This window comes from Kogia breviceps, chromosome 2 (genome assembly GCF_026419965.1).
Source record: "Kogia breviceps isolate mKogBre1 chromosome 2, mKogBre1 haplotype 1, whole genome shotgun sequence".
NCBI lineage: Eukaryota > Metazoa > Chordata > Mammalia > Artiodactyla > Physeteridae > Kogia > Kogia breviceps.
In genome coordinates this window covers 139636942-139652332 of record NC_081311.1, presented here as the reverse complement: position 1 = coordinate 139652332, position 15391 = coordinate 139636942, and the positions used below count along the sequence as shown (strand labels likewise).

General features: G+C 35.1%; 1 protein-coding gene across 6 annotated transcripts in view; it reads right to left on the bottom strand.

The window, feature by feature from the left end:
- Positions 1-3012: 3012 nt before the first annotated feature.
- UBR3 (ubiquitin protein ligase E3 component n-recognin 3) overlaps positions 3013-15391 on the bottom strand; it is a 228265-nt gene continuing 215886 nt past the window's right edge. For all 6 annotated transcript variants that reach the window (XM_059053502.2, XM_059053505.2, XM_059053506.2 and 3 more), the window contains 4 exons: positions 10959-11138; positions 5520-5729; positions 4807-4946; positions 3013-4511 (listed from right to left, as the gene is read on the bottom strand). In XM_059053502.2, coding sequence (XP_058909485.1) covers positions 4394-4511; positions 4807-4946; positions 5520-5729; positions 10959-11138 — 648 coding nt within the window. In that variant the 3' untranslated portion in view covers positions 3013-4393. The remainder of the gene's footprint in view (positions 4512-4806; positions 4947-5519; positions 5730-10958; positions 11139-15391) is intronic.

Sequence of the window (15391 nt, the reverse complement as noted above, 5' to 3'; positions counted from 1 at the left end):
TCTTAAAATACCCTTCCTTCTAGGATTTCACTTTTTTTTCTTCCTATTGGCCTCTCGTCTTTTCAATCTGGTCCTAATCATCATGTAGAAGATAATCCAGTCCTTATCTGTATACTAAAAACCCCACGGTATTGATTTTTTAATTATTATTAATTTATTTATTTTTGGCTGTGTTGGGTCTTCGTTTCTGTGCGAGGGCTTTCTCTACTTGTGGCGAGCACGGGCCACTCTTCATCGCGGTGCGCAGGCCTCTCACTATCGCGGCCTCTCTTGTTGCGGAGCACAAGCTCCATACGCGCAAGCTCAGTAGTTGCGGCTCACGGGCCTAGCTGCTCCACGGCATGTGGGATCTTCCCAGACCAGGGCTTGAACCCGTGTCCCCTTCATTGGCAGGCAGATTCTCAACCACTGCGCCACCAGGGAAGCCCTGTACTGATTTTTTTATAAGCCTTTTTACCTCTCTGTAAAAAATATATATACATAAGTGTATGATGTACATTTTCTTAACTTTTTAATGGTTTCTACTACGTATGACCAATGCAACCATTGTCTTAAAATGTACCATGTAAATATAAACAGATCATAACAGAAAAAAGCCCTGTTGATCTCAGGGGCCCTATAAAGTCATAGAACCTTTCTAATTGCTTCCATTTAGATGTTATGGCTTCTAACCCTACTGGGCTCTCAGTATGACTTCTGTGGTACCGCTCTTATATTTCTAGCCTATTCTCTCCTACCATATGTCTAAACATTTAACTCAAGCTCCCAGATATACTAGGCCTGTTCCACTATCAACTCTTATCTGCTTCTCTGCACTAATAAGAGGTAATCAGATATGAATCCTCTTTGCTCTAGACTTTTTTCCTTTCTCTTGTCCCTCTGTCTTCCCCTCAAGCTTTTATTTGTGCTCTTGACTCTACTTCCCCAGCCTGCTCTTGGGCTCGGCTGCATCGATTTTGGTATTGCTGCATTTTACATTGATTTAACTCGCACAAAGGCAGCTCTACATAAGGTCCCATTATGCCTTTTCATTGTGTTGCATCAGTTGAAGTTAGCTTCACTCCACTGCTAGTTGATTACTGTACACTAGGATGGTAGGTAATAGCTCTTCCATAGTTAATGTGCCCCATTATCAAGGGAGCTTGAAGTGCCACGAATCGAGAAGTGATCACGTTGCCATTCAGCTCATCCCTGATGAACTAAGCAATGCTTGATATCATCCAGCCAGATCATAAAGTTAAAGGAAAGAACTATATGCTGTGAATGGGACTGAGACAGTCACAAGTCTTCTGCTCTCCCACTAACCATCAAGTGTCAGGCATAACCACCAGTGAATGCACCTTGTCTTCGTGTTTTGATTCTAGTGGTTAAAACCATGTTGTTTTGTTTTGTTTGTTGTTGTTGTTCAACATGACCTCAAATGAAAGCCAACAACAGGAACCTGAGAGTTAGCAGTTACAATCCTGGAGATGTTACAGAAACCCTTGGGCCACACCTCCTCTAATACTGCTGTTACCTCCAAGCCTTCGGTGCTTTCAGTCAGCATCTTTTCTAAGTCACGGAAATCAATATCAAATTACATAAAACAGAAAAAAAGGTTTGTGAACACAAATGGATTCCTAGTTGATAACTGGCTGGTGAGCTACAGGACGGAGGGGTAGGGGCAAGAACTGTCAATTCAAAGAAGATACAGATTAATCAGAATAAACATTATCATAAAGCCTTCAGATTTCTGAAGTTTAGCTGGAGATTCTCAGAAAGCAAAAAGGACCACAGCAGTGTTCTTCAGATATGCACATCCATTTCCTTCTCTAAAAACCCATTTCCTCTCCCTTCACCCATTTCCTGATTCTAAAAACACAAAGAAAGAACACTTAGCAAAGGCTTTGCATTAGTTATGAGACAAAGACAGAAGAAACAGGAACTAGCTCTGTTAAGTAAGTGGTTAAAGGAAAAGCAAACCCTTTATATTAACTCCACCTTACAGCAAATATGATGTTACGCTTTGATCTTTTCATCTATGCTCACTTACATATATTATTGTCAATATCTTTGGACAAAAACATGTAAGAATTAAACATTTTAAGGACCTTTCACAAACCAAATGACAGTAGGTTTTTATTAACATATCTTACAATGTTGATTATTCCTAGTTTTGTAATTTCTGCTTGCTTATAAAGATTGATTTAGCTTCTACAGTAATGTACTGTATTTAAATGATCATTCATACAAGATATCACACCAGTACATTTTTTTGAATAATATACACACATCACTCTAACTTGGACCTGTTATTTTTAAAAGTGGGTTTATAAATGGGACTTATAAAAGTTATGGGGAAAAAATTAAAGTTCTAGTTTAGCAGCATGCATGTATGTAATTCAAGTACAATTTTCAACCAAGTGCTTTTTAAAATTTTACTGGTGACTAATTCACCAATATCAAAATAAACACTATCAAATACCCAAATTTTAATGTTAAGGCTAATATTTTCACTTCACATCCGTATGCACAACCATAAAACATTCCATTTTAAATATGTAGTAACCAAAGTCTGAGTACATTATACCATGTATATATAGCATCAGAGTTTCAAACTGTAGAATTATTCAAGTTCATGAATCCTGTAACAGTATTTACTAGAGATGTAAATTAGCATTTTGTTCTTCAACCACACCTGAAGAACAAAAGTATCTGGTCTGGTATCCATAATGACCGATGCAAAAAATAAGACAGGCTGAACTTATGATACAGTATTTTAAAAAGTAGCAATGTGTTGGAAAGAACAGCTGTTTAATTAAACAGAATCATTCTAGTCTTTCAGAAAGTTAACTTAATATTTTGGAAATGTATATAAAAATAGCAAGCTACTTCCATATTGTATTTTTATTGTAGAGCTATAGGTAATTTTTTGACTTTTTGAACACATTTGAATATTTACTGTTCTGTTTTGATGCAAGGCCATCGTTTAATGTCCACTTTTATATCCTGTAATATCATGTCATTCAATAATTTTTAGAACACAGATCTGACTTTATTTTTATAGTTTATCATTAGATTTTTTTAGTTTATTTTTACATGTAAAAATGTAATTTTATATAACAAGCCATGGAAGTCCAAAGTACCAGGAATTGCTTGATAGCACTATATATTAAATAATCATCAAATTATTGAATCATTTGGAAGATAAATTTTGGTAGCAATATATCACATGCTTTTCTGTCACCTTCCCTCTGTAAGTAGAGTGGGTTTTAGCTCAATCATTTCCATTCTTACTAACTTAAAAACCCTACAAACATAAATTGCTTTTCACTGCAGCTTCTAACAAGAATGCAGATGTACAGCTCATTCATGAGGATCATCACCACTGAGCCTTTTTTCTTCCCTTTTAGGAAACCGAGCAGAAATAGCAGTGATAACATTGCACAGATACAATATAGGTGAACCTCTGGAGCTGATAAGGAAAGTTCCAGAACTATACTTCATTTGTGGGGAAGTCAGAGCATTTTTCCAATCCAATCATTTAAACAAAAACTTGGTTGGTAATAAAAGGTGGGCACGCAGAGAATCAAAATCTGCCTTGTATATGTTCTTAAAACTTCTGATTTTATAATAAAATCTGTTTGTTACTACCTCAAGTAATTCATCCAAATGAAATAGCAAATTTTGATTTTTAGGGACTCCCCCAACCACACATGTCCCCCAAAATGTACTGTATTATATTAACAGCAGCTATCTACTTATTTTACAACTATTTCAATTATTTACCTGGGGAGAATATTTATGAAATTCCTGAGAATGAATTAAGTTTTCAGCAAAGCCTTAAACTTTTAACAGATTCCTCACAATAAGAAAAAATTGTAAAGTTCTACTATTAGACCAAATTTTACTATACAGTATTTCACATAAATCAAGTTTTACATTTTTTTCTAATTACATACAGCAAAAATCTCAAATCAACACAAGAATGGCAGAGGGAAAGGATGCATTACGTTTAGCAGATGCAAATTAAAACACACAGATATAAAGAAGCAGTAAAACTTTAAATAAACCACACCCACTCTAAATATCAATGAATAGCAGATATGCATTGTTGGGAGAATCATTTTTAAATGATTTTGTCAACAAGTTGTGCTTCTTATTAATTGTGGACTTAAACAAAAAAAGGACCATTAAAGAATGATTTAACTTCTTACTTGTTATGCTCTCCATATACTTAAAAAAAAATTATTATACCATTAATGTGATTACCAAGCACCTAATTTTGGAAAGGCTTTATAATGTATGTTTTCTTTCTTTCCCTCAGCAAAGCGTTAATCCCCCAAATTAAGTTAAAGCTTATTGTTGATAAATTCTTAATGAAAATGATAAAATGCAATGCTAAGGTGGTGAGTCACAGCCCATTGTAATGTGGACCCCATCTTTTATTGATGTGATCAAAAGTATGAGAAATCCACTGTTGTTCAAGAACTTTGTATCTTTCTTTACAAATGTAGAGAGGCTTGCCTCGCCTAGAATAAAAAGGAAAAAAGAAAGTATTAAAAGTAATATAATACAATGAAGATTTCACACACATTTTAAAAAATAGATTCTTTATAGCAAAAATCTCACATAGTAATTTGGTTTATTTCATATTTCTTTAACATGATGATGGGGAAAATATCTCCCCAAATAGAAATAGCTCTAAATTAATGACTGCCAGAAATAAAAAATAATAATTATTATAATTACAAAGTCAGGAATGGTACATTATTCTTACTGGCCAAACTTCAATAAAACAGGTGAATATATCCATGCACATCTAACCTAAGATCTCGGTCTTCCTCTCCATGAGCATCCAAATACACAGAACCCCAGAGACAGAAGCGGTGCCCTCGAATGATGATAATCACTGAGGCATTGATCAAAAGGAAAATCCCTGTTCCAGCACCACAGTTTTGAGAATGCTAAAAAATTAAAAATATATGAATGAACTTCATAATCAAATGGACTTTATAAGAAAATCAAGAATGCCTTGTCTTCTAAATAATACAGAAATATTTAAATGTTTTAAAATCAGATTTCACCTAAGTTAAACATTAACTCATTCTTAATACTTTATTAACAATATATTAGGAGGAATTTGGATAAGGATTACCTAGGTAATCAATTAAGAGCTAACCTAAACCTAATTCAGATGCTAGTGTCTACAACAGCATATATGATTGCTATTTCACGGCACAACATCTAAACACATATACCATTAAAGGGCAGCCGGATTAGGGAGAGGAACTGAAGCTGCACTTACGAAAAATTTTACTCACTTAAATAAAACCCCAGGTGTTTTTTTGTTGTTGTCATTGTTTTTGTTTTTACCTTTCTACTGGATTTAAAACAACAACAACAAAAACAAGATCCTTATATGTATCGTGTATTTAATTCAAAGAAATTTGAAGAGCTGCCTTGACCATATATACCATATTTCCATGTGATATGAGATTTGAGTTTTCATAAATTTTATACTATTTACTCTTGCTTACCAATACACATTCACAGTAACTTTGTTGCTTGCAGCAAAGTCCTTTCAGGCATACAAAAGTACCACAAACAAGGCAAACGGCAGGATCTTTAGGAACCTTGGTGCAGACACTACAGGTTTTTCTGTGGTAGTACTGGAAAATGGTGTTATAATTTTCAGGCAACTGTAGTAGGTGTGGCAATTTCCATCTTGACTCTTGGATAAGCAAGGCCTAAATCATTATTCAAAAATATTCATTAGTCCTATGTATTTAAGTCACTAACACAAAATATATATTTTTTTAAAAGGCCTTTTTTTTTTTTTTAAGAAAAGAAAATCTATCTCCAAGAATGTGGTTTATTTCCTTTATTAACACTCTTCCCATTTCCATTTTACAAATGACTAAAATAGTACTTCAGCAATTACTATTCTCTATTTTAATGTAATTTTCAATTAAAACATGATGTAAGTTTTTAGACTAAGCACCTAAAACATTTAAATTTGTTATTACTTTAAAAGAAAAATATTAGATATAACTAAGCATGCATGGAAAATATACATAGATGTACTTGTTTTTAAATATTCTTAATACATAATTTTAAACAGTTATACACATTTTTCAAAACCAAGTTTTTTTGGTTTTTTTTTTTGGATGTTGGAGGTAGGAGTTTATTAATTAATTTATTTATTTTTGCTGTGTTGGGTCTTCGTTTCTGTGCGAGGGCTTTCTCTAGTTGTGGCAAGTGGGGGCCACTCTTCATTGCAGTGCGCGGGCCTCTCACTATCGCGGCCTCTCTTGTTGCACAGCACAGGCTCCAGACACGCAGGCTCAGTAGTTGTGGCTCACGGGCCTAGTTGCTCCGTGGCATGTGGGATCCTCCCAGACCAGGGCTCGAACCCATGTTCCCTGCACTAGCAGGCAGATTCTCAACCACTGTGCCACCAAGAAAGCCCCAAAACCAAGTTTTTGACCTTTCTTAGATAAACAAACAATTCACTGGCTTTTTCTTTAGGGAAGATCATGGTTATAATTCATATTTCTATTTCAATACTTTATAATCTTTCCTTCCTAGAAGATGAAAAATCTTACACCTCAAGCTGTTAAGATCTTTTGTATCCGTAAGTGCTGGGGCTACAACTCTTTTCATAAATTTTCTCAGTAAGTGTGAAAAAAAGAAACCAAATTAGTTAAATTTCCCTACAGGGTATTTTGTTCATGTTTTGCAGTTGTATAAAAATACTGGAAATAGCATTAATTTTTTTTCCTAGATGTTACTTCATTAACACTTAAATCAGATAAAATGTAGTATGAATCTATTATCTTAAGAAACTGTATGGAGGCTGGCAATTCACATGGTGATCATCTCATATTACTTATAGCCATAATACATCTAAATCAGTCCAATAACTAAGTATCCAGCTTGGTGTTTATCAATATGTTCATGGATAAAGCAGCCATGGAAGCAAGGATAAGGACAATATATGGGCTTACAATATGCTGTTTGCCAGTACTCAGTACCCAACCCCGGACTCCAAAGACTGCATATTCTGTAACGGGTTCATTATATGTGGAACCCTTCCATCAGTGGAAGGAACAGCAATTTGTCCTCAATGAACTTGATACTTATCCAGATTAGGTTGTAAATTACCCAGTAGCACACACCACATGGTCTCTAATCAAAGAATTTTCTGCATAAAGAAAGATGTAACGCAATAGGTGGATGTCTATGGAATTAACTAATCTTAACATATATATAGTCAATCATCTGAAAAAAGTCACTGGTCTTTTAAATGATGAACTACTTTGCTGATGAATTTTTAGATGGTACCAACTAGAAGGAAAGAAACATCTATTGAATGAGGTATATGCTCCTACAGAATGAGGTATACGAGCTAAAAAAGCAACCAGTACATAAGGGTGATTGATTGTTCTATTACAGATGGAGTGCACAGGTTTGGGAACCAGAGGGTGGCATCTCTCATAATTAGACCTAAAAATTCGGTCTTTAATTTCTGTTTCCCTGCTATTCTGGATTCTTCTGTGGTTTCAGTACTATCGTAAGGAAGCTGTGTGCTATCTGCCAACAAGGGACTTAATTATAGTTCCACTGAATTAAAAACTAAATGTCATCTGACCACTCTAGGTTCCCTAATACCACTCGGAAAAGAAAGGCAATGGCTTACAGTATTGTCTGGAGGGAGTGACCTCATCAAATGAAATAGAAATAGCTCCGGTAGCAGTATGTTCGAAACTTAGAGATACACCCCACCCTCACCCCTAGCGCGTTCAGGCTTGAAAGGTAAACATTTCACACAAAACTATTACAGTCTTATATAAGCATGACAGGACAAATCACTGAGCTCAGACCTCTCAGAATAAAGTTTGGATCACATCTTTGTTCAAATAAATCCAACCAGTTGAGGTGCTGGTCAAAGAAGGTGAAAGAAGAAAGTCATATATTTGACTGTATATTAGCTACAGTTTTATGACTAATTTAAAATTTTCTTGCTTGTTGTGGCATATATTTTTGTAATATTTTTCATTCTCTTTTCCTTTCTCCTACTACTGAATTCAGGGTGAGTAGGTGCTAATTAAAATTTTCCAGGCCATTGGGGTGTAAGAACAATAAATCATAGAAGGAATGGACATCTCCCAGAGCCTCTGGATTCAGGGAAGCTTGATGATGTAACTATAGGATGTGACTTCAGGTTAGGTATTTGGGAAATGGTGGCTGCATCTGTGGTTGTAAAGGGAACAGTTACATCATTTTAAACAGGGCAAGAAATGAAACTCTGTGAATGAGAAGAAGGATGTCTATGTGCTGGGGAGGTAATATGTGAAGGGAGAGGGCCACCAGTGTTCATTTTTTCCAATTTGTCTAGCAACCTCATCTGCCTTCCTACATTGACAGCATTATATGACTTATTTTGGAAAATAACCTCTTTTCCTGCTCCATACAGATCTGATGGGGTTGCCCCATCACAAGATCCTGCCCCATCACAAGGGTATACATATGATGCAAATTAGGCCAGTCAGATTCTCTCTCTCAGGAATCTGAATTTGGAGCATATATATATATATATATATATGTATAGGGAAGGAAAGTGGTTGAGATGGAGTCATCTAGCAGTAGCGCTTCAGAGAAAACAGACCAGAGGTTTGCAACCAAACTGTCTGCAATCAAAGAATCTTAGCTGTTACAAGAAAGGAGAAGCAGTAATTCAGACCATCTTTCAAGGGAAGCTGTTGCACTATTCAGCTCCATTCACTGTTTATATTTATCTAAGTCTCTCTATTCAAATTTACAGTTGCTGGTTAAAAAGAAATCTGGTTGACAAATGGACAGAGTTGAGGTTAGAGATAGAACAGAGTGAAGGGACAAGTGTCGGGGTGCAGGTCAGATAGGGTTGCATTCAAATAATATAAAACTTCCGCATACGTATAAATAAATAAATATCTACTGGTCTGACTCTAAAACAAATAGTTATCACTCAATTTTACAAAAAGATGAAATATATTTAAATGGTGAATTCTTATTTTCTATCAATATTCACAACAATAATCATTCATCTAAAAAGGCAGGCTTATTCTTATACTATCAAGTGATTTTGTTTTTATCTATTGCTTATCCCATGGCACATATAAAGACAAAATAATTTTAAGTATGCTCATCACTTTTTCTCCTGTCCTGGTTCTACAATAATACCCAACTTACTCCAAGACATTCCTCATAGGTTTTCAGACATCAAAATATAACTTCAGATTATAGCTATAATTGTGAATAAAGCAACTACTAGATAGGAAAATATTTTTATACATGATACACAAGGTTCAATTAACCTCTACAATTCTCCTTTCCTTTTAAAAAAAGTATAAAATGAGATAATATCTCTTTAAGGATTTCAATAGAAAATGAAAATGAACAAAAGCAGAGACATTTATTATTTATGCTTACCTTGCCTTTGTTATTCACTTCAATGTTTTAAGAATTAAGTCTAGTGACAACCTCCATCTGAAATACTAATTTTTCTATCGTTCCTTTGACATTAAATTAAAATTCTCGTTTTTCCTGAAATCGGTTCCCCTTTCATCAGTTCTATTTCTCCCAATGACATTAATCCACCATTTAATTGTTTCACAAATACTTATTAGGTGACTAGTCTATATCAGGTACTTTCCAGGAACTAGGGATTCAAGAATAAACAAGAAACAATTTTTGCCTTGTGGAGTCCCCATTCAGACACATTAAACAAACAAAAGTGATAAAACATGGCAACTATTAGAAACAGTGGCAAAAGTATTATCATACATAATAGAGGGAGATGGACTTTCAGATAAAGCTTTATAGAAGAGGTAACATTTATCTTAGCAAAGCCTTCATGGGTGATTAACAGGAAAACAGTAGGAAGATTGCTTTAAATAAAAGTAACAGCAATAAGCAATAGCACAGATGTTTAAAAAATGCATAGCATACTTAAGAAATATTCTTTCGTGGTTTAAGCAAGGTGGTGGCTGGGAAGTGGTATAAAATGACGATAGAAAGGCAAGCAAGATGGTGAATGCCATGTAAAGATTCCTGTCTTTCTCCATAGCCAATGGGACAGCCATCGTCAGTGGTTTTTAAGCAGGAGCAGGTTCCTATCAGAACTATGTATACTAGTTACTACTCTTCTGACGACTTGAGTTCAAGATTTTAAAGTCATGTACACTTGGTCACCAAGGACTATATATTTTTCTCAAATGTGTCTCTTGTATTGGTTACATTCTAATTTCTGCTAGCTATCAAAACAATAATCCAGATTTTCTTCACCACTAAACAATCTCTGGTTTCCCTTTTTCCATAGCGTCAATTTTACTTACTAAAAAAGCCACTAAAATTACCTCCCTAAAACACTACTTTCATCATATTATTCCATTTCTCAAAAACTGTAATTCTAGATAGAAGAAAGTCTGAGCACCAAACCATGTCACTAAGAGCCACCCACCACTGCCTGCTCTCCACCTTTCCAATTCCCTCATCTCCAACACAACACCTTTACCCATCGAGCTGGCAGCATAGAGTCAGCAAATTTTAAAGTTAAAGACATGATCTTTTAGATGTGCAAGTCCAAATCTTTAATTTTTATGGGACAGTCCTCTTTCCAATAAGCTTACAAGTTCCTTGTCTATCTTAAAATTCCTTTGTACCTTCCAAGTCTAGTGCTATGATTATTTAAGGTATTCAATAAAAACCTGATGACCTAAAACAAACTAAAAGTAACATACTATACCTTAGTTTTGTTAACTGAAACATTTCTGCTTTTACACTCATAAATAAATATAAGTAAACCATTTTTTCAAAATAATTAGTTTAATAAATACTGCCAAGACTAGATTACCTGAAATTTTAAATTCTTCATTATTCTCTTACCTGTTAGCATGTCACCACTATAGCAAGTGAGTATTACTCTTTTTACATACCTTTCCTTGTTCGGCATGTCTTTCAGTAAATGAATTTATCTCAAAACACCACTGAGATATAATGTCAAATGCTGGAACTGGCCAATCCAGACAGGAGGCACTGATGAATGGATGTTCTGTTTGGTAAAATGTTGGCAGAAGTCCCAGACAGCTGCAAAGAACTGAAAATTCTTCTTCTTCCTTTTAGATATGAAATAGAAAATTCTCAAGACACTTTATCATGAACATTTCCCATTATAGATATTTTAAGTGTCACTCTCATCAATTACTTCTGGATAGTAAGAAAACTTTCTTAACTGAGTCAACTAAATAAAGTGAGGGGAGTAAGAGGAGCAAAGAAGAGAGAAAAAGGTTCCCAGCTGTTATATCCAATAGTCCCATAATATTTCTCTTTGAAATTTAACTTCTAAGTGCCATAGCATCTGCTTCATTTATACATTTATTTTAAAAATAGTGTTTTCACATATATGATGAATATAGCCTATAGAACCTAGCTACTCTATGAAACCAAATGTTAATTTGGGGCAAAGGGAAAGTGACTTTTGGTTAAAAAGACAAAGACTGTCAGTGTGGATAAAGAAGAACAATAGCGAAAACATGGAATTCACAACAGACAGTGCTAAATCATTTGCCTAGCCCCTGAATGAGTGTGAAACAAAGTCAGTTTTAAAAAGAGGGTGGAGTTTTTAAAAACTTGAGAGCTCTAAGTGCCAGGTAATCTGAAGCTCTACTCAGTAATAACAGAACCAGTGGAATCAATGATCCAAGGACTCATATCTTGAAAGTTGATTTTTAAAGGAGTTTGTTAGTCTTGTAAACACCAAAATATACCCCCCACCCCTCTTTATTTAACTGAAAATCCGTTTAGGAGGCAAGTTAGTCTACTTTCCCCTGTCCACTGGATCAATTAATTCCTAACATCCTTCAAATTCCAGCTCCTCAGGGAAGCCTTTCCTGACCCCACTTAATGACACCTTAGACTACCTAGTTCCATTGAGATAAAATTAGTACGTCCATACCGTGTAAACACTTCAGTTCTTACATTTATACTTTCTACTTTAAAAATAAATTAGCCTGTCCTGTAAGACTCTGGGAGTAGTCCCTGGGACCTGGGAGTAGGGGCTGTGTCCTCCCAGTGCTTGGCACATAGCAGACATTCAACAAACAACTGTTTGCAAAACAACTAATTATGTGGATTACGTACAAAATTCTGAAATACGCTATAAAGAAGAAATAAAGGGGAACTCCCTGACGGTCCAGAGGTTAGGTCTCTGGCGCTTTCACTGCTGGGACCCAGGTTCAATCCCTGGTCGGGGTACTAAGATCCCACAAGCCGGGCAGCACAGCCAAAAAAAAGAAATAAAGATGAAAAAGCAAAATGATATGCAGGCTGAAAAAGATGCTAATTTTAAAAATCACTAGAAATGAGGCCACAAATCCCCCATTTGCATAGATACATTAATAAGGCATGTTAAAAGCTAACTTTACTGAAGTAAAACTTACATACCATATAATTCACCCATTTTAAGTGAAGTCTGATGAATTTTGGAAAATGTATACTCATGCAACCACTGCTACAATAAAATCTTAGAACAATTCCATCCCCTGAAAAAGTTCCTTGGTGCTCTTTTGCAATCAATTCTAGCCCTTACTCCTGGCCCCAAACAACCACTTAACTGCTTTCTGCCATTATAATCTGCCACTTATCTGCTTTCTGCCAACTATAATCTGCCATTATAGTTTGGGGATTTTTTAAAATTCCATATAAATGGAATCATACAGTATGTAGTCTTTTGTACCAGGCCTCTTTCACTTAGCGCAGTATTTTTAGATTCATTCATGTTATTGCATATATCAGCAGTCCACTCCTTTTTATTGCTTAGTAGTATTCCACTGGATGAATACACCACATTTTGTTCATGCATTTGCTTGTTGATGGAATTCTGGGTTGTTGACAGTTTTTAACTATGACATATTAGTCTGTTATGAACATTCATATAAAATTCTTTATGTGGACATAAGTTTTCATTTATTTTGGTAGACACCTATTTATTTTGGGTTTGTACTGTAAGTATGCTTAACTTTTTAAAGAAGCTGTCAAACTTCTTCCAAATTTGACTATACCATTTTGCATTTCCACCAGCAAATGACTGAAGAGTGTCAGGTACTCCTGACACTCACCAACACTTGTAACATTAATTTGTACTCTAATAAATAATGATGTTGAACACCTTTCCATGTATTGTTGGTCATTCATATACATTCTGATGAGAAGTGTGCCCTATTCAAATTTTTTGCTCACTTTGTGTTTTTTGCTTTTTTGTTATTGAGTTATGAGTTCCTGATATATTCTGGATACAATAATTTCTCAATATATTTTTTGAGATGTAATTTGTATACCATAAAATTCATCCTTTTAAAATATACAATTTGGTGAGTTTTAGTATATTCACAAAATTGTGCAACCATCACCCACTATCTAATTCCAGAATACTTCCATCACCCTATTTTCTTAATTCATTTTCAGACTGCTCATTGCTAATACACAGAAACACAACTGACTTTTTTTTGTATATTTATCATGTATCTTACAACCTTGCTAAACTCGTTTATTAGCTCTAATAGCTTTTTAGAGATTCCTTACAATTTTCCACAAATAAGATCATCTAATTTGCAAACAGAGATTGTTTTCCCTCTTCCTTTCCAATCTGAATGCCTTTTATTTCTTTTTCTTGCCTAACTGCTCTTTCTAGAACCTCCAATATAGTGCTTAAAAGACAGGAAGAGGGCAGACATCCTTGTCTTATTTCTTATCTTTGTGGGCAAGCTTTCTATCTTTCACTTTTAAATATGATATTAGCTATGGGTTTCTCATAGGTGCCCTTTATCAGACTTTCCCTTCTATTCCTTTTTTTAGTGGTTTTTTTTTTTTTTTTTTTTTACCATGAAAGGGTGTTAGATTTTGTCAAATGGCTACTGAGATGATCATATGCTTTTAAAAAATGTATTCTATTAATATGGTGAATTAAGTTTATTGATATTTTATTGTTTTGAGCCAATGTGCATTCCTAGGATAAACCCATTTGGTCATGGTGTATTATCCTTTTTACTGGTAATATTTTATTAAGGCTTTTGCTTCTATGTTCATGAGAGATATGGGTTTGTAGTTTTCTTTTCTCATGATGCTTGGATTGGGTATTGGTAAAACTGGCCTCATAAAATGAGTATGGAGTGTTCCTTCTTCCTCTGTTTGCTAAGAGTTTATATAATATTGATACAATTTCTTCCTTAAATTTTTCATAGAATTCATCATGATGTTATCTTTGTTGTTATAAAGTTGTTGATCTCATTTTTTGACAGGATAAGAATTGTAGAAGTTTAATAACTAAATCAATTTCCTTACTCAATATAGATCTATTCAGAATTTTCTATTTCTTCTTGAGTCAGTTTTAGTAATTTGTATCTTTCAAAGAATTTGTTCATTTTATCTATGTTATCAAATTTGTTTGCAAATGTTATTCATAATATTCTCTTATGGTTCTATAGGAACGTTTCCTCCTTCATTCCTGATATTGGTAATTTGTATCTTCTCTCTCCCTTTTTTTTTTTTTTCCATATCAGTCTAGTAAGGAGTCTGGTTCCTGGTTAAAAACCTATGTGTGTTTTTTCAGGCCTAACTACAGATAATTACAAAGGTTTTACTTTGCAGGCCTCATGGTGAAAACTGTCCTCCGTCTACCAGACTTGGCACACAGTCAGTGCACTGCAGTCTCTGAAGGGATTTGCAATCATGGTCTCAGGCCCCCTGGCCAGTCATGCTCTTTCACACATTTACATTCCCAGGCCTGGTGCCTTTATTCCTAGGCCTCTCTATCTGAGGCCTTGGGCAGGGGTCACTTTGACACTTCTGCCAAGGCCACCTTATGAAGGGAAAAAGCTGAAACCTTCAAGAAACTTTTCCCCACTCTGACTCAGTACCCAGGACTTTTCCACTCCTATCCCTACCCCTTCACCCGCCTCTCCACCTCAGAGTTCATAACACTGCAAGAACCTTCTGTTTGAGGCTCACTTAACAGATTCCCACATCTGGGCTGATCCACCTGATCTGTAACCGGTACACCATTTCATTCTATGAAGGTGATGGAACGGAGAATCAGCATTTTCTCTGATTTAAGCCTCTTGATTATACTATCACAGTAAGTGATTAAAGGTTTAACTCTTTCATTTGTGGCTTCCTGCTTTAATCAGCCACTCCAGTATCTAGCAGCTCAGTTCTCTCTCTCCCAGCTCAGCTGAGCTCTGACATTTAGGTGTGTCCATTTTACTGATCTTTGCAAAGAACCAGATTTTGAACTAATTTTCTCTACTGTTTCTCCATTACTGTTCATTGACTTCTGCTCTGATTTTTGTAATTTCCCTTCTTTTACTTGTTT